The sequence below is a fragment of the Anolis carolinensis genome, unplaced genomic scaffold (genome assembly GCF_035594765.1).
Source record: "Anolis carolinensis isolate JA03-04 unplaced genomic scaffold, rAnoCar3.1.pri scaffold_10, whole genome shotgun sequence".
NCBI lineage: Eukaryota > Metazoa > Chordata > Lepidosauria > Squamata > Dactyloidae > Anolis > Anolis carolinensis.
This window is the reverse complement of record NW_026943821.1, coordinates 5,760,530-5,782,244: the sequence shown is the minus strand read 5'-3', so window position 1 is coordinate 5,782,244 and position 21,715 is coordinate 5,760,530. Positions and strand designations below refer to the sequence as shown.

General features: G+C 36.5%; 1 protein-coding gene across 1 annotated transcript in view; it reads left to right on the top strand.

Moving 5' to 3' along the window:
• Positions 1–21,715, top strand: part of LOC103280989 (protein jagged-1b) — a 53,081-nt gene that overhangs the window by 3,414 nt on the left and 27,952 nt on the right. Inside the window, exons 2-3 of the mRNA XM_062962445.1 lie at positions 12,725–13,027; positions 20,446–20,509. Coding sequence (XP_062818515.1) covers positions 12,725–13,027; positions 20,446–20,509 — 367 coding nt within the window. The remainder of the gene's footprint in view (positions 1–12,724; positions 13,028–20,445; positions 20,510–21,715) is intronic.

Genomic DNA, 21,715 nt, shown 5'->3' with positions numbered 1-21,715 from the left:
CTTTGCACAACAAGCCACACTAATATATCTCTATATAGCTAATATATATATATTTAGTATATTAATATATCTTACTATATTCAGTGCAAAGGGCATGGACAATGTTTGTGTCCTTTGCACAACAAGCCACACTAATATATCTCTCTATAGCTAATATATATATATTTAGTATATTAATATATCTCACTATATTATTCTGTGCAAAGGGCATGGACAATGTTTGTGTCCTTTGCACAACAAGCCACACTAATATATCTCTATATAGCTAATATATATATATTTAGTATATTAATATATCTTACTATATTCAGTGCAAAGGGCATGGACAATGTTTGTGTCCTTTGCACAACAAGCCACACTAATATATCTCTCTATAGCTAATATATATATATTTAGTATATTAATATATCTTACTATATTCAGTGCAAAGGGCATGGACAATGTTTGTGTCCTTTGCACAACAAGCCACACTAATATATCTCTATATAGCTAATATATATATATTTAGTATATTAATATATCTTACTATATTCAGTGCAAAGGGCATGGACAATGTTGTTGTCCTTTGCACAACAAGCCACACTAATATATCTCTATATAGCTAATATATATATATTTAGTATATTAATATATCTTACTATATTATTCTGTGCAAAGGGCATGGACAATGTTTGTGTCCTTTGCACAACAAGCCACACTAATATATCGCTATATAGCTAATATATGCACAGAATAATATAGTAAGATATATTAATATACTAAATATATATAGAATTCTATGATTCTATATATATTTAGTATATTAATATATCTTACTATATTATTCAGTGCAAAGGGCATGGACAATGTTTGTGTCCTTTGCACAACAAGCCACACTAATATATATCTATATAGCTAATATATATATTTAGTATATTAATATATCTTACTATATTATTCAGTGCAAAGGGCATGGATAATGTTTGTGTCCTTTGCACAACAAGCCACATTAATATATCTCTATATAGCTAATATATATATATTTAGTATATTAATATATCTCACTATATTATTCTGTGCAAAGGGCATGGACAATGTTTGTGTCCTTTGCACAACAAGCCACACTAATATATCTCTATATAGCTAATATATATATTTAGTATATTAATATATCTTACTATATTCAGTGCAAAGGGCATGGACAATGTTTGTGTCCTTTGCACAACAAGCCACACTAATATATCTCTATATAGCTAATATATATATATTTAGTATATTAATATATCTTACTATATTCAGTGCAAAGGGCATGGACAATGTTTGTGTCCTTTGCACAACAAGCCACACTAATATATCTCTATATAGCTAATATATGCACAGAATAATATAGTAAGATATATTAATATACTAAATATATATAGAATTCTATGATTCTATATATATTTAGTATATTAATATATCTTACTATATTATTCAGTGCAAAGGGCATGGACAATGTTTGTGTCCTTTGCACAACAAGCCACACTAATATATCTCTATATAGCTAATATATATATATTTAGTATATTAATATATCTTACTATATTCAGTGCAAAGGGCATGGACAATGTTTGTGTCCTTTGCACAACAAGCCACACTAATATATCTCTCTATAGCTAATATATATATATTTAGTATATTAATATATCTTACTATATTATTCTGTGCAAAGGGAGTGGACAATGTTTGTGTCCTTTGCACAACAAGCCACACTAATATATCTCTATGTAGCTAATATATATATATTTAGTATATTAATATATCTCACTATATTCAGTGCAAAGGGCATGGACAATGTTTGTGTCCTTTGCACAACAAGCCACACTAATATATCTCTATATAGCTAATATATATATATTTAGTATATTAATATATCTTACTATATTATTCAGTGCAAAGGGCATGGACAATGTTTGTGTCCTTTGCACAACAAGCCACACTAATATATCTCTCTATAGCTAATATATATATATTTAGTATATTAATATATCTTACTATATTATTCTGTGCAAAGGGAGTGGACAATGTTTGTGTCCTTTGCACAACAAGCCACACTAATATATCTCTATATAGCTAATATATATATATTTAGTATATTAATATATCTTACTATATTCAGTGCAAAGGGCATGGACAATGTTTGTGTCCTTTGCACAACAAGCCACACTAATATATCTCTCTATAGCTAATATATATATATTTAGTATATTAATATATCTTACTATATTATTCTGTGCAAAGGGCATGGACAATGTTTGTGTCCTTTGCACAACAAGCCACACTAATATATCTCTATATAGCTAATATATATATATTTAGTATATTAATATATCTTACTATATTCAGTGCAAAGGGCATGGACAATGTTTGTGTCCTTTGCACAACAAGCCACACTAATATATCTCTCTATAGCTAATATATATATATTTAGTATATTAATATATCTCACTATATTATTCTGTGCAAAGGGCATGGACAATGTTTGTGTCCTTTGCACAACAAGCCACACTAATATATCTCTATATAGCTAATATATATATATTTAGTATATTAATATATCTTACTATATTCAGTGCAAAGGGCATGGACAATGTTTGTGTCCTTTGCACAACAAGCCACACTAATATATCTCTCTATAGCTAATATATATATATATTTAGTATATTAATATATCTTACTATATTCAGTGCAAAGGGCATGGACAATGTTTGTGTCCTTTGCACAACAAGCCACACTAATATATCTCTATATAGCTAATATATATATATTTAGTATATTAATATATCTTACTATATTATTCAGTGCAAAGGGCATGGACAATGTTTGTGTCCTTTGCACAACAAGCCACACTAATATATCTCTCTATAGCTAATATATATATATTTAGTATATTAATATATCTTACTATATTATTCTGTGCAAAGGGAGTGGACAATGTTTGTGTCCTTTGCACAACAAGCCACACTAATATATCTCTATATAGCTAATATATATATATTTAGTATATTAATATATCTTACTATATTCAGTGCAAAGGGCATGGACAATGTTTGTGTCCTTTGCACAACAAGCCACACTAATATATCTCTCTATAGCTAATATATATATATTTAGTATATTAATATATCTCACTATATTATTCTGTGCAAAGGGCATGGACAATGTTTGTGTCCTTTGCACAACAAGCCACACTAATATATCTCTATATAGCTAATATATATATATTTAGTATATTAATATATCTTACTATATTCAGTGCAAAGGGCATGGACAATGTTTGTGTCCTTTGCACAACAAGCCACACTAATATATCTCTCTATAGCTAATATATATATATTTAGTATATTAATATATCTTACTATATTCAGTGCAAAGGGCATGGACAATGTTTGTGTCCTTTGCACAACAAGCCACACTAATATATCTCTATATAGCTAATATATATATATTTAGTATATTAATATATCTTACTATATTATTCAGTGCAAAGGGCATGGACAATGTTTGTGTCCTTTGCACAACAAGCCACACTAATATATCTCTCTATAGCTAATATATATATATTTAGTATATTAATATATCTTACTATATTCAGTGCAAAGGGCATGGACAATGTTTGTGTCCTTTGCACAACAAGCCACACTAATATATCTCTATATAGCTAATATATATATATTTAGTATATTAATATATCTTACTATATTATTCAGTGCAAAGGGCATGGACAATGTTTGTGTCCTTTGCACAACAAGCCACACTAATATATCTCTCTATAGCTAATATATATATATTTAGTATATTAATATATCTTACTATATTCAGTGCAAAGGGCATGGACAATGTTTGTGTCCTTTGCACAACAAGCCACACTAATATATCTCTATATAGCTAATATATATATATTTAGTATATTAATATATCTCACTATATTATTCTGTGCAAAGGGCATGGACAATGTTTGTGTCCTTTGCACAACAAGCCACACTAATATATCTCTATATAGCTAATATATATATATTTAGTATATTAATATATCTTACTATATTCAGTGCAAAGGGCATGGACAATGTTTGTGTCCTTTGCACAACAAGCCACACTAATATATCTCTATATAGCTAATATATATATATTTAGTATATTAATATATCTCACTATATTATTCTGTGCAAAGGGCATGGACAATGTTTGTGTCCTTTGCACAACAAACCACACTAATATATCTCTATATAGCTAATATATATATATTTAGTATATTAATATATCTTACTATATTATTCTGTGCAAAGGGCATGGACAATGTTTGTGTCCTTTGCACAACAAGCCACACTAATATATCTCTATATAGCTAAAATATATATATTTAGTATATTAATATATCTTACTATATTCAGTGCAAAGGGCATGGACAATGTTTGTGTCCTTTGCACAACAAACCACACTAATATATCTCTCTATAGCTAATATGTATATATTTAGTATATTAATATATCTTACTATATTCAGTGCAAAGGGCATGGACAATGTTTGTGTCCTTTGCACAACAAGCCACACTAATATATCTCTATATAGCTAATATATATATATTTAGTATATTAATATATCTCACTATATTATTCTGTGCAAACGGCATGGACAATGTTTGTGTCCTTTGCACAACAAGCCACACTAATATATCTCTATATAGCTAATTTATATATTTAGTATATTAATATATCTTACTATATTCAGTGCAAAGGGCATGGACAATGTTTGTGTCCTTTGCACAACAAGCCACACTAATATATCTCTATATAGCTAATATATATATTTAGTATATTAATATATCTTGTATACATTGCAAAGGGCATGGACAATGTTTGTGTCCTTTGCACAACAAGCCACACTAATATATCTCTATTAAGCTAATATATCAATATATATAGCTATATTTTGTTGTGCAAAGGACGCAGACATTGTTGAAACAAGCCATGACAAGCCTCAAGGCAAGGCGAGTAAGAAATAAAATTGTTATTAATACAGTAGTCTCACTTATCCAACACTCATTTATCCAACGTTCAGGATTATCCAACGCATTTTTGTAGTCAATGTTTTAATACATCATTATATTTTGGTGCTAAATTTGTAAATACAGTAATTGCTACGTAGTAATACTGCTATGTAATTGCTATTTCTGTCAAATTTGTTGTATAACATGATGTTTTGCTCCTTATTATTCAACATATTCACTTATCCAACGTTCTGCCGGCCCTTTTACGTTGGATAAGCGAGTCTCTACTTTATTATTTAATAATAAGAATAATGGTGCTATATTAGTATGTACATTGCTGTGCAAATGACACACATAGTTGAAGCAAGCAATTAAATTATAATAATAGACCAAATAGAAATAAAATTACTACAGTAGAGTCTCACTTATCCAACACTCGCTTATCCAACGTTCTGGATTATCCAATGCATTTTTGTAGTCAGTGTTTTCAATACATCGTGATATTTTGTAAAATCATAACCTAATTTGATGTTTAATAGGTTTTTCCTTAATCCCTCATTATCCAACATATTTGCTTATCCAACGTTTTGTCGGCCCGTTTATGTTGGATAAGTGAGACTCTACTGTATTAATAATATTGAATAATAATAATAATAATAATGATACTATATTTGACAGAAAAAGTAGTTCAATACGCAGTAATGCTATGTTGTAATTACTGTATTTATGAATTTAGCACCAAAATATCATGATATATTGAAAACATTGACTACAAAAATACATTGGATAATCCAGAAGCTTGGATAAGTGAGGCTTGGATAAGTGTATATATATTGCTGTGCAAATGACACACATAGTTGAAGCAACCAATTTTAATTAAAATTTATTATTATAATAAATTAAATTATAATAATAGATCTAATAGAAATAAAATTACTATTCATAATATTGAATAATAATAATACTAACGGCACTATAATAATAACAATGGAGCAGTATGTGTGTCAAACAATGTTTGTGTTCTTTGTATAACTAAACTTTATATATATATATATATATATATACACACACACACACACACACACACATGCACACACTATATTAGTATTTATGTTGCTGTTTTGTTGTGCAATGGACACAGACATTGTTGGAACAAACAGCTCAATAATAATAATAATAATAGTAGAGCAGTATATGTGTGTGTGTTAAACAATGTTTGTGTCCTGTGTGCAACAAAACATCTATCTACTATATTAGTATATATATTGCAGTGTTTTGTTGTGCAAAGGACTCACATAGTTGAAGCAAGCAATTAAATTGTAATAATAGACCTAGTAATAATAAGAATAATTGAGCAGAATATGTGTATGTCAAACAAGTTTGTGTCCTTTGCATAACAAAATATCTATCTATCTGTCTTCTATATTAGTGTATATATTGCTGTGTTTTGTTGTGCAAAGGACACAAACATTGTTGGAACAAACAATTAAATAATAATAACAGTAATTGACCCAATAATAATAATAATGGAGCAGTATGAATATGTGTTTTGAACAATGTTTGTGTCCTTTGCACAACAAAACATCTATCTTTCTATCTACTATATGTATTGCAATGTTTTGTTATGCAAAGGACACAAACATTGTTGAAACAAGCAATTTAATAATAATAATAATAATAATAATAATAATAATAATAATAATAATAATAATAATGGAGCAGTATGAGTATGTGTCCTTTGCACAACAAAACATAATATATCTATCAACTATATTGCCATGTTTTGTTGTGCAAAGGACACAAACATTGTTGAAACAATCAATTAAATACTGCAACTAATAATAATGGACCTAATAATGTTGATGATAATGGATCTGTAATAATAATAGTAATAATAATAATAATAGAGCAATATGAATATGTGTTAAACAATGTTTGTGTCCTTTGCACAACAAAACACACACATTTATATCTACTATATTAGTATATATATATTGCAATGTTTTGTTGTGCAAATGGCATAAAACATTGTTGAAACAAGCAATTCAATAATAATATTAGTAATGGAACTAATAATAATAATAATAATAATAATAATAATAATAATAATAATAATAATGGAGCAGTATGACTATGCTAAACAATGTTTTTGTCCTTTGCGCAACAAAATGTTTTCAATATATTGCGATGTTCTGCCGGCCCGTTTATGTTGGATAAGTGAGACTCTACTGTAATAATAATAAGACATCTTTCCACCATGTCTCCTGTATCAATTTACTGATATAATAATATATAATAATATTATACAATACTAATATTATAATATATTGTATTTACATGTAATATTAATAATAATATTATGATGTAATACAATATAATAATAATTATAATTCACTATCATAATTGTATGTTTATATTACATGCAGTATTACTAATAATATTACAATATAATTGTATAATATAATATATTGTATGTATATATACTTGTAAACCGCACTGAGTCCCCTTCGGGGTGAGAAGGGCGGTATATACAGGCGGTATATATAGAGTCTCACTTATCCAAGCCGGAAGAAGCTTGGATAAGCAAATATCTTGGATAATAAGGAGGCATTAAGGAAAAGCCTATCAAATTAACCATCAAATTAGGTTATGATTTTACAAATTAAGCACCAAAACATCATGTTATACAACAAATTTGACAGAAAAAGTAGTTCAATACACAGCAATGTTATGTTGTAATTACTGTATTTACAAATTTAGCACCAAAATAGCACAATGAATTTAAAACATTGACTACAAAAATGCCTTGGATAATCCAGAGGCTTGGATAAGCGAGGCTTGGATAAGTGAGACTCTATTGTAATTACTGTATTTACGAATTTTGCAACAAAATATCATGATGTATTGAAAACATTGACTACAAAAATGTGTTGGATAATCTAGAACGTTGGATAAGTGAGACTCTACTGTATAATATAATTTTATTTATTTATTACAGTACTGTATTTCTGCCCCGCCCTTCTCATCCAATGGGGGACTCAGGGCGGCTAATAATAATAATCTATATATATAAAAGAGTAATGGAATCTTGGCACCGGACAAAACAACTAAACTAAATGCCCCACAACCTCGAAAATTGACAGCACAACCTCTCATCCACGCCTCTACGTTCATACAACAAAAAGAAATGAAAAATTAAGTCCTAGCCACAGCAACGCGTGGCCGGGCACAGCTAGTACAATATAATAATATTGTATAATATAATATTAATTATATATTATATATTAACTGTAATATTACTAATAATATTACGGTCTAATGGCATAGTACAATATAGTAATATATGATGCTAATATTGGGCTATGCTAATAATATATTGTATGTACATACAACTTGTAAGCCGCTCTGAGTCCCCTTCATAAATGATTGTTGTTGTGTTGTTGTTGCTTTTTTGCACTACAAATAAGACATGTGCAGTGAGCATAGGAATTTGTTCGTGTTTTTTTTTCAAATGATAATTCGGCCCCTCAACAATCTGAGGGACCATGAATCGGCCCTCCATTTAAAAAGTTTGAGGACCCCTGGTATATTTCATGCCAAGTCAGTGGAAATAATAATAATAATAATAATAATAATAATAATAATAATAATAATAATAATAATTCATTGGAACTTATGCCTTAAGCACCACCTCCCAGCAGCAAAGAACTGGTGGGATCACAAACCTGCAAAAGTATTGGAAAATGAGCACGCAAAGATACTGTGGGACTTCCGAATCCAGACTGACAAAGTTCTGGAACACAACACACCAGACATCACAGTTGTGGAAAAGAAAAAGGTTTGGATCATTGATGTTGCCATCCCAGGTGACAGTCGCATTGACGAAAAACAACAGGAAAAACTCAGCCGCTATCAGGACCTCAAGATTGAACTTCAAAGACTCTGGCAGAAACCAGTGCAGGTGGTCCCGGTGGTGATGGGCACATTGGGTGCCGTGCCAAAAGATCTCAGCCGGCATTTGGAAACAATAGACATTGACAAAATTACGATCTGCCAACTGCAAAAGGCCACCCTGCTGGGATCTGCACGCATCATCCGAAAATACATCACACAGTCCTAGACACTTGGGAAGTGTTCGACTTGTGATTTTGCGATATGAAATCCAGCATGTCTGTCTAGTTTGCTGTGTCATCATAAAATAATCATAACTTTATTCTTATACCCCGCCCCATCTCCCCGAAGGGTCTTGGGGCGGCTTACATGGGGCCATGCCCAGACGCAACAGTATAAAAGCAAATGCAAAACAATAAGCAAATCAATCAGCAATAAAGCATCAACATCGATAAAAAAGTAATAAAAGATCAACATACAAAATAAAATGTTAAAATCATGGGTTGAATTCATATATGAAATTTAAAAATATTTGGATCATTGCAAGGCATGGCTGCAGAGCTTGTTGCCATGTGGGCCAGTTGGGTGGCCATAAAATTCCTCCTGGGCCAGAAACGAGCCGTCGTGCCATATTAGCCGCTCCACATCTGGCGAGAGCAAAGAGCAGATGTGCAGCAACCCTGTTTGTGCCTGCGTTACTTTCCAGCAACGCCCAGCCTCCCTTGGGGATGATGGATTTCCTCATCGGGATGCCAGCGTGGGGTGCGGCGGATCTGCCCCCCAAGCGATGGGTTGGGAATCACTGCCCACTCCTTTGGCTGCTGCACTATGCATCCCTTTCCTCTCTTTTCCATGCGCTTCCTTGTGATCGCTTGCAGGCGCGCAACAGCAGAAACAAGGCTGACTTGTTTGTTTCACTTTGGCATCCAAACTTTGTTTGAACGGGTCGATCGTTTTTTTCCTTATTTATTTTCTCCAAATGTTATAACCCTGCATGCACCTGGTTCCCCAAGTCTCAAGCGTATTGATAGTTATTTTTTTTTCCCCCCGGAGGTAGTTTCGACACTACGGAGGAGGAAATTCCCCAAACGCCCCGGGGAAAATGGAAAAGGAATATATTCCAAATGATGCTGTATTCCTTGTCTGTTTGGACTTGTCTGGGATTTTAAACGCCCAAAAGGAAACCATGGCCCTGGCCCTGAGGACCTTGGCCCAGAATCGCTCTCAGCCCCAGCCACCGAACCTGTTTTGAATCCCAATAGTTGGCACAAAGTACATGTTCATGGCAAAGGTTCCTCTGAGCATGTGCAGAGTGTGTTTTCCTAACCATAGGGATTGATAATTGGCACAAAGTACACATTCATAACACCTCTAAGCATATGCAGAGTGCCTTTTCTTAATAGGGATTGATCATTGGCGCAAAGTACACTTTCCTGGCAAAGGTACCTCTGAGCATATGCAGAGTGCCCTTGCCTAACTATAGGGATTGATCATTGGTGCGAAGTTTACATTCATAACAGAGGTACCTCTGAGCATATGCAGAGTGTGTTTTCCTAACCATAGGGATTGATAATTGGCACAAAGTTTACATTCATAACACCTCTAAGCATATGCAGAGTGCCTTTTCCTAACCATAGGGATTGATCATTGGCACAAAGTACACATTCCTGGCAAAGGTACCTCTGAGCATATACAGAGTGCCCTTGTCTAATTATATGGATTGCTCATTGGCGCAAAGTACATATTCATAACAAAGGTACCTCTGAGCATATGCAGAGTGTGTTTTCCTAACCATAGGGATTGATCATTGGCGCAAGTTTACATTCATAACACCTCTAAGCATATGCAGAGTGCCTTTTCCTAACCATAGGGATTGATCATTGGCACAAAGTACACATTCCTGGCAAAGGTACCTCTGAGCATATACAGAGTGCCCTTGTCTAATTATATGGATTGCTCATTGGCGCAAAGTACATATTCATAACAAAGGTACCTCTGAGCATATGCAGAGTGCCTTTTCCTAACCACAGGGACTGATCATTGGCACAAAGTACACTGTCCTGGCAAAGATACCTCTAAGCATATGCAGAGTGCCCTTGCCTAACTATAAGGATTGATCATTGGTGCGAAGTTTACATTCATTACAGAGGTACCTCTGAGCATATGCAGAGTGTGTTTTCCTAACCATAGGGATTGATCATTGGCGTGAAGTACATATTTGTGGCAAAGGTACCTCTGAGCATATGCAGAGTGCCCTTTCCCCTTTTTGGAATGTGGTATGCAATTTTAGGTAAATGATTGTTTAAATTGATTTAAATTTAAATTTAAAGTATTGTTTCTTCAATTTATTGCCGCTTGCTTGGGAATTCTGGTAAACTGAGAGTCTCCTCTATTTAGTTGTAGTGGTAAGATACATGTGGATTATTTCTACATTTATTATTCCTTGCCGCTTGCTTGAGAATTCTGGTTGCTTGAGAGTTCTGGTAAACTGAGAGTCTCCTCTATTTAGTTGTAGTGGCAAGATACATGTGGATTATTTCTACATTTATTATTCCTTGCCGCTTGCTTGAGAATTCTGGTTGCTTGAGAGTTCTGGTAAACTGAGAGTCTCCTCTATTTAGTTGTAGTGGCAAGATACATGTGGATTATTTCTACATTTATTATTCCTTGCCGCTTGCTTGAGAATTCTGGTTGCTTGAGAGTTCTGGTAAACTGAGAGTCTCCTCTATTTAGTTGTAGTGGCAAGATACATGTGGATTATTTCTACATTTATTATTCCTTGCCGCTTGCTTGAGAATTCTGGTTGCTTGAGAATTCTGGTAAACTGAGTCTCCTCTATTTAGTTGTATAGTAATGTAGTGGTAAGAGAAATGTGGATTATTTCTACATTTATTATTCCTTCATTTTATTGCCGCTTGCATGAGAATTCTGGTTGCTTGAGAGTTCTGGTAAACTGAGAGTCTCCTCTATTTAGTTGTAGTGGCAAGATACATGTGGATTATTTCTACATTTATTATTCCTTGCCGCTTGCTTGAGAATTCTGGTTGCTTGAGAGTTCTGGTAAACTGAGAGTCTCCTCTATTTAGTTGTAGTGGCAAGATACATGTGGATTATTTCTACATTTATTATTCCTTGCCGCTTGCATGAGAATTCTGGTTGCTTGAGAGTTCTGGTAAACTGAGAGTCTCCTCTATTTAGTTGTACAGTAGTGTAGTGGTAAGATAAATGTGGATAATTTCTACATTTATTATTCCTTCATTTTATTGCCGCTTGCATGAGAATTCTGGTTGCTTGAGAGTTCTGGTAAACTGAGAGTCTCCTCTATTTAGTTGTAGTGGCAAGATACATGTGGATTATTTCTACATTTATTATTCCTTGCCGCTTGCATGAGAATTCTGGTTGCTTGAGAGTTCTGGTAAACTGAGAGTCTCCTCTATTTAGTTGTACAGTAGTGTAGTGGTAAGATAAATGTGGATAATTTCTACATTTATTATTCCTTCATTTTATTGCCGCTTGCATGAGAATTCTGGTTGCTTGAGAGTTCTGGTAAACTGAGAGTCTCCTCTATTTAGTTGTAGTGGCAAGATACATGTGGATTATTTCTACATTTATTATTCCTTGCTGCTTGCTTGAGAATTCTGGTTGCTTGAGAGTTCTGGTAAACTGAGAGTCTCCTCTGTTTAGTTGTACAGTAGTGTAGTGGTAAGATAAATGTGGATTATTTCTATATTTATTATTCCTTCAGTTTTTTGCTGATTGCTTGCTAGGTCCGGTTAACTGTGCAGCTACTGCATTTCATGCGCTTCTCCTTGGCTTCTCCTCGTCCAGGTTGCAGAGGCCGCGGGCACCTTTGAGCTCCAGATCCGGTTCATGCGCAACGAGAGGGGCACCCTGGCGGACGGGCGCTGCTGCCGCGGAGGCCTGGAGCCGCCCTGCCCCGAGGCCGACCCGTGCCGGACTTTCTTCCGCATCTGCCTGAAGGAGTACCAGATGCGGGTGCAGCCGGGGGGGCCCTGCGTCCTGGGCGCCGCCGCCACCCCCCTTCTCGGGGGCAACGCCTTCTCCGCCGGACACCCCAAGCGCCCCGACCACGGACACCGAGTGGTGATGCCCTTCGACTTCGCCTGGCCGGTGAGCGGATTGGGGAATCGAAGGGAAAAGGAAGGATGGGGGAGAGTTGTGTTGTCCAAGGCTTTCATGGCTGGAATCACAGGGTGGCTGTGAGTTTTCCGGGCTGTCTGGCTTTCTAGTATTAAAAAAAAAAACTCTAAAATCAGGCTAATAAACAAAGATCAACACTCTGAAAGCAGGGGGATGACATAAGTAAGATGACATAAGCCACTTTTTTTCTATTAAGAAAACTGGTTTACCTAAGTAACCATAATAATCTCTTAATCTCATCACAGTCACATTTTTTTTCTGTGATCAGTGTTGAATGTGATGTTCTCTTCTGTATTTCCAATAGGCAGCATGTAACCTCCAGGACCAATGCTATATACATTTTTCATAATACGATGCATTATAAATCACACTTACATGTGATACGATTTTCTGGGTATCACATGTAAGTGTGATTTATTGTTATAATTGTATTATTTTACTTTGTTTAATAATGTGCATTATGTTGTTATGTAATGTTTGTGTTGCTTTTATGACTGTAAACCGCCCTGAGTCCCATCCGGGAGATAGGGCGGTATATAAATAAAGTTTTATTATTATTATTATTATCAACACAACAACGTTGTATGGCGCAGCAAACAAGATAGATATGCTGGATTTCGTTTCGCAAAACCACAAGTCTAACACTTCCCAAGTGTCTAGGACTGTGTGATGTATTTTCTGATGATGTGTGCAGATCCCAGTAGGGTGGCCTTTTGCAGTTGGCAGATGGTGATTTTGTCAATGTCTATTGTTTCCAAATGCCGGCTGAGATCTTTTGGCACAGCACCCAGTGTGCCCATCACCACCGGGACCACCTGTACTGGTTTCTGCCAGAGTCTTTGAAGTTCAATCTTGAGGTCCTGATAGCGGCTGAGTTTTTCCTGTTGTTTTTCATCTATGCGACTGTCACCTGGGATTATTATTATTATTATTATTATTATTATTCCAGACAGGAAACAATCAGGGCCAGCTAACACCTCCCAACAAATAATAATACATTACACAGTCCTAGACACTTGGGAAGTGTCCGACGTGTAATCCAATACAACAACTAGCAGAGTGTCTGCTGTGTACTCATCTTGTTGTGTTTCAAATAATAATAATAATAACAACAACAACTTTATTTTTATATCCCGCCTCCATCTCCCCAAACGGATTCAGGGCAGCTAACATGGGGCCTAGCCCAAATAACCACAAAATAAAATACAATAGAGTCTCACTTATCCAACATTCGCTTATCCAATGTTCTGGATTATCCAACGCAGTCTGCCTCCCGCTCAGATCCACAGCTGTTTCTCTAGGCAGCAAGGATTGAACTTTTCATGGATTTAATTACTGACAATGTTGCTACATTTTATGCAATTCTATCTTTATTTGTTTTTGCCAACCTAGCAGTTTGAAAACATGCCAATGTGAGTAGATCAATAGGTACCACTCCGGCAGGAAGGTAACGGCGCTCCATGCAGTCATGCCAGTGGCCACATGACTTTGGAGGTGTCTACGGACAACGCCGGCTCTTCGGCTTAGAAATGGAGATGAGCACCAACCCCCAGAGTCAGACATGACTGGACTTAACGTCAGGGGAAACCTTTACCTTTACCTTTCTTTATTTGTAGTCAATTTGTTAGTAGCCAATGTTTTGTAGCCAATGTTTTCAATATATTGCAATGTTAAATTCATAAATACAGTCATTACTACATAACGTTACTGTGTATTGAACTTCTCAAGCAGACAAGAGTCCTTTCTCCCACCCTGGACATTATTCCACAGATCTATAAACCTCAATTGCCTAGTTTCCAACTGACCTCACAACCTCTGAGGATGCCTGCCATAGATGTGGGTGAAACGTCAGGAGAGAATGCTTCTGGAACACAGCGATACAGCTCGGAAAACTTACAACAACCCAGTGATTCTGGCTATGAAAGCCTTCGACAACACTTGGATCTCACTACAGTAGAGTCTCACTTATCCAAGCTAAACGGGCCAAGTGTCTAGGACTGTGTGATGGATTTTCAGGTGATGCACGCAGATCCCAGTCGGGTGGCCTTTTGTAGTTACAGTAGAGTCTCACTTATCCAAGCTAAACGGGCCAAGTGTCTAGGACTGTGTGATGGATTTTCAGGTGATGCACGCAGATCCCAGTCGGGTGGCCTTTTGTAGTTACAGTAGAGTCTCACTTATCCAAGCTAAACGGGCCAAGTGTCTAGGACTGTGTGATGGATTTTCAGGTGATGCACGCAGATCCCAGTCGGGTGGCCTTTTGTAGTTACAGTAGAGTCTCACTTATCCAAGCTAAACGGGCCAAGTGTCTAGGACTGTGTGATGGATTTTCAGGTGATGCACGCAGATCCCAGTCGGGTGGCCTTTTGTAGTTACAGTAGAGTCTCACTTATCCAAGCTAAACGGGCCAGCAGAAGCCTGGATAAGCAAATATCTTGGATAATAAGGAGGGATTAAGGAAAAACCTATGAAACATCAAATTAGGTTATGATTTTACAAATTAAGCACCAAAACATCATGTTATACAACAAATTTGACAGAAAAAGGAGTTCAATATGCAGTAATGTTAAGTTGTAATTACTGTATTTACGAATTTAGCACCAAAATATCACTATATATTGAAAACATTGACTACAAAAATGGCTTGGATAATCCAGAACCTTGGATAAGCGGGTCTTGGATAAGTGAGACTCTACTGTATGTCCAGTTCGGAGCCCCCGGTGGTGGAGTGGATTAAACCACTGAGCTGCTGAATGTGTTGACTGAAAGGTTGGTGGTTCAAATCTGGGGAGTGGGGGTGAGCTTCTGCTTTTAGCCCCAGCTTCTGCCAAAATAGCAGTTCGAAAACATGTGAGTAGATCAATAGGTACCGCTCCGGTGGGAAGGTAACGGCGTTCCATGCAGTCATGCGTATGGCCACATGAACTTGGAGGTGTCTACTGACAACGCTTGCTCTTCGGCTTAGAAATGGAGATGAGCACCAACCACCAGAGTGTGAGTAGAGTAATAGGTACCGCTCCGGCGGGAAGGTAATGGCACTCCATGCAATCATGCCTATGGCCACATGAACTTGGAGGTTACGGATAACGCTGGCTCTTCGGCTTAGAAATGGAGATGAGCAGCAACCACCAGAGTGTGAGTAGAGTAATAGGTACCGCTCCGGCGGGAAGGTAATGGCACTCCATGCAATCATGCCTATGGCCACATGAACTTGGAGGTTACGGACAACGCTGGCTCTTCGGCTTAGAAATGGAGATGAGCACCAACCCCCAGAGTGTGAGTAGATCAATAGGTACCGCTCCAGCTGGAAGGTTACGGCGTTCCATGCAGTCATGCCTATGGCCACATGAACTTGGAGGTGTCTACGGACAACGCCGGCTCTTCGGCTTAGAAATGGAGATGAGCACCAACCCCCAGAGTGTGAGTAGATCAATAGGTACCGCTCCAGCTGGAAGGTAACGGCGTTCCATGCAGTCATGCCTATGGCCACATGAACCTGGAGGTGTCTACGGACAACGCCGGCTCTTCAGCTTAGAAATGGAGATGAGCACCAACCTCCAGAGTGAAACGCAACTAAACTTAATGTCAGGGGAAAACCTTTACTTTTAACCTATGTTTAAGAAGATGTTCAAACTGGACATGACCGAAATGGCCAAAGATCTGGGAGCCCTAAATCCCGAAAAGGAAATGTTTAGGGAACTGGGCATGTTTAGCTTGGAGAAGGTTAGGAAGGGACATGATAGCAAGATGCAGCGAAGGCGAAACGAACGGGGAAATGTTTTCCAAGGATATAAACAAGGCTAATAAATCGGCTTTGGCATTGCACAGAGGGAGTTCTGTGAAACCTGGAAACGTGCATTTTCTTTGCTTTCTTCTCTCCCCGAAGCCTTTCTGGGGTTTGTGTGGTTTACATTAGGAAACGGACTTCTCTTTCCAAAGTGGGACCCAGGTGCAATGTAAACAGAGAACCAGATGGGCTTTGCTTCTCTCCTTTTCCCCAAAGGACGGGAATTGATGCAGCAGATGCCAAATGGTGCATAAATCGGGCACAATGTTAACCAGCTGGCGGCAATTTATTGATTTCTGCAGCGAAGGGTGCATGCATCCACATTGCCGAATTAATGCACTTTGACACCACTTTAATGGCTCAATGCCTGACAAAGTGTGGCGAGCCACCAACGCTCTTTGACAGAAGATATAGAAACCTTGCCAAACTCTGACTCTAAGACATGGAGGTTAAACTAGTATCAGTTCTGCGGTGTAGATGCACCCCAAGACCTTCTTTTCCTCTCTTCCTAAACTGGGAGAGCATGTTTTTTTGGTTGTTGATCTCTGCCTCCCAAGGTTGGGTTCGGGGGAAGAGAAAGGAGATCGAGAGATAAATCACTTAATTAAAGTCTCTCTTTAATTGTGGCAAAGTCCTTTCTCCTCCCTATCAATTGTAGTTCTCTTTCTCCGCTGCAGCTTCGTAGTTTCTCGCTCAGGAGCTATACATAGGCTACATTAGAGTCCCATAAAGAAACCGAGAACATCCCGGGATTTGTAGTTTTTCGGACATACCAATTGGTTTCTGTGATGGAATTAAAAATAACCGATCAAACTACAAATCCCAAGGATAATTGGGGTGCAATGATTGCAATTCAAGTGAAATTTGCAGTCATTGCCATTGGAATTGCAGTCATGGCCAGTGAAATTGCGATCAGTGCCATTGGAATTTCAGTCAGTGTCACTGGAATTGCAGTCATGGCCAGTGAAATTGCAGTCATGGCCAGTGAAATTGCAGTCATGGCCAGTGAAATTGCAGTCATGGCCAGTGAAATTGCAGTCATGGCCAGTGAAATTGCAGTCATGGCCAGTGAAATTGCAGTCATGGCCAGTGAAATTGCAGTAATTGCCAGTGAAATTGCAATAATTGTCATTGGAATTGCAGTCATTGCCACTGGAATTGCAATCAGTGCCACTGGAATTGCAGTCATGGCCAGTGAAATTGCAATAATTGTCATTGGAATTGCAGTCATTGCCACTGGAATTGCAATCAGTGCCACTGGAATTGCAGTCATGGCCAGTGAAATTGCAATAATTGTCATTGGAATTGCAGTCATTGCCACTGGAATTGCAATCAGTGCCACTGGAATTGCAGCCATTGCCAGTGAAATTGCAATAATTGCCATTGGAATTGCGATCAGTGCCATTGGAATTTCAGTCAGTGCCACTGGAATTGCAGTCATGGCCAGTGAAATTGCGATCAGTGCCATTGGAATTGCAGTCAGTGTCACTGGAATTGTAGTCATGGCCAGTGAAATTGCAATAATTGTCATTGGAATTGCAGTCATAGCCACTGGAATTGCAATCAGTGCCACTGGAATTGCAGCCATTGCCAGTGAAATTGCAATAATTGCCATTGGAACTGCGATCAGTGCCATTGGAATTTCAGTCAGTGCCACTGGAACCGCAGTCATTGCCATTGGAATGACCATCATTACAACTGGAATGGTAATCATTCCCATTGGAATGGCAGTCATTACCATCGGAGCTTCAGTCATCACTACTGGAGTTGCAGTCATTGTCATTGGAATTGCGGTCATTATCCATGGAATGGCAGTCATTCCCATTGCAGTTACAATCATCACCACTGGAATTGCAAAAATTGCAACTGGAATTATGATGATGATTATTATATATACCCCGCTTTATCTCTTCCAAAGAACACTTTATACTGGAAATTAAAAATAACTAACAAAATGACAAATCCCAAAACTCCTTGGCCCTTAAAGTGGAATCAGTGTGTCCTATAGTAATAGTTCCTTTGTGCTGCATCTACACTGTCAAACGAATGCAGTTTGACACCACTTGAACGTCCATGGCTTCCGTTGGGATTTATAGTTTGGCGAGGCACCGGAGAAGGCTAAGACCCTTGTGAAACTACAAATCCCAGGATTCCACATTTGTGAGCCTTGCTAGTTAAAGCGGTGTCAAACTGCATTAGTTCTGCATTCATTCTGCAGTGTAGATGCACTCTGTGTGTAAGAATCCAGGGAGTTGTAGTCCACAAAGGGCAACTTGGTTGAGCTCTCATGCCACCCAAAGCGACTGTCTTCGAGGGAGGAACTTTTTTCCTGCAAGAAACTGAAACTGAACTGTTCTTATTACCTGGATCAGAGCCCTTCGGGATTCATTCTGTTTGCATAGGGAGGTGGGGAATGTATCATTTAATTAGATTTTTTTACATATACAGTATAAATGGGACTACTTATGGAAAGGCCTTGCATGAAGGCTATAATTTTAAATATTGAATAAAATATAATAAAGTGTGAAACTATGAGACAAGGGCTATAATGCAATATAGATTGAATATCTCAAAAACTGGATTCGAAAAACAGGCACAAAATTCATTCATGTGACATAGGTACCATCTACACATAGATGGAAGATAATGTTATATATAATGTATTTAATGATATAGAATATTATATATACTGTATATACTTGAGTATAAGCCTAGTTTTTCAGCCCTTTTTTTTAAGACTGAAAAAGCCCCCCTCGGCTTATACTTGGGTGAGGGTCCTGGTTGGCTTATATTTGGGTCATCTTATACTCAAGAATATATGGTACATTTATTATTTTGCTCTATTATTATTGGTATTATTACATTTACAGTAGAGTCTCACTTATCCAACATAAACGGGCCAGCAGAATGTTGGATAAGTGAATATGTTGGATAATAAGGAGGCATTAAGGAAAAGCCTATTAAACATCAAATTAGGATATGATTTTACAAATTAAGCACCAAAATATCATGTTATACAACAAATTTGACAGAAAAAGTAGTTCAATACGCAGTAATGCTATGTAGTAATTACTGTATTTACGAATTTAGCACCAAAATATCATGATGTATTTAAAACATTGACTACAAAAATGTGTTGGATAATCCAGAACATTGGATAAGCGAGTGTTGGATAAGTGAAACTCTACTGTATTATTATTCTGTATTATTGTTGCTACTATTACATTTATTTTACTCTATTTTTATTATTATTAATACATTTATTATTTCACTCTGATTATTATTATTATTGCATTTATTATTTTATTCTATTTATTATTACTTGTATTAATGTCTTAACCCCTCATGTCAGGTGCATCCACACTGTCGAATTAATCCAGTTTGATCCCACTTGAACAGCCATGGCAGAATGTTACGGAATCCTAGGAGTTGTGGTTCTACAAGGCCTTTAGCCTTCTCTGCCAAAAAATTCTGGTTTCTCTCCAAACTACAAAACTTGGGAGTCCATAGCATGGAGCCATGGCAGTTAAAGTGGTATCAAACTGCAATAATTCTACAGTGTAGATGCATCCTCTGCAACCTTCTGCTTTGTCTCTTCCAGCGTTCGTACTCCTTGATTCTGGAGGCCTGGGACGCTGCCAATGAATCTGATGTCAACACTCCAGGTAAAAAATGTATAAATCAATTCCTTCTTTAATTCTGTAGTGTAGATTTGGAGTGCATCTGCACTATAGAATTAATCCAGTTTGACTCCACTTTAACTGCCTTGACTCAAAGCTATGGAATCCTGAGATTTGTAGTTTGCACACTTTGGCAGAGAAGGCTCAAGACTTTGTAAAATTACAACTCCTATGATTCTGTAACATTGAGCCATGGTAGTTAAAGTGATGTCACACTGCATCAATTATGAAGTGTAGATGCGCCTATATTTCTCTCTGTAAATTGGTCAAGGGAAGGTCATGAATGTTTTATAAACCCAATTTTAATCGTTTTCAATTTGACTGTTAATATTTCTAATGGGTTTGCAAGCCCCTCGGGTCCCACTCCAGGAGGGAGGGAGGCAGCAGGTAAATTAAATTGATAAACTTAATTAAAAAATTAAAAAACGGAATCCCATTTCTCCAGGACGTCTTTCTCTGGAAGCAGGGCAAACAACGAACGTTTATAATGCTTTCTGAATGTTTACTATTAATGTTTTTAACGTAATGGTGTTTCAAAGGAAGATGGCATCTCTTGGAGGTTTTGAATCAAAGGATTGGACAGACATTTGTCACAAGGGCTTTGGTTGGACTGGATGGCCTTTGGGGGTCCCTTCAGACTCTAGGATTCTATGATCCAATAGAGGGTGGACCATCTGTATCACAATAATAATAATAATAATAATAATAATAATAATAATAATAATAATAATAATAGGTGTTGGACTGGATGTCCTTTGAGACCTCTTCCAATTGTAGCATTCTAGATCATCATCATCATAAACGGGGTTGGACTGGATGTCTCTTGAGACCTCTTCCATATAGGATTCTATATAATAATAATAATAATAATAATAATAATAACAACAACAACAACAACAACAACAACAACAACAACGATAGACAGGTTGGACTGGATGTCTCTTGGAATCTCTTCCAACTCTAGGATTCTATATAATAATAATAGTAATAATAATAATAGGCTGGTTGGACTGGATGTCTCTTGAGATCTTTTCCAACTCAAGGATTCTATATAATATAGTAATAATAATGATAATGATAGGCGGGTTGGACTGGATGTCTCTTGGGACCTCTTCCAACTCAAGGATTCTATATAATAATAATAATAATAATAATAATAATAATAATAATAATAATAATAAGGGTTTGGGC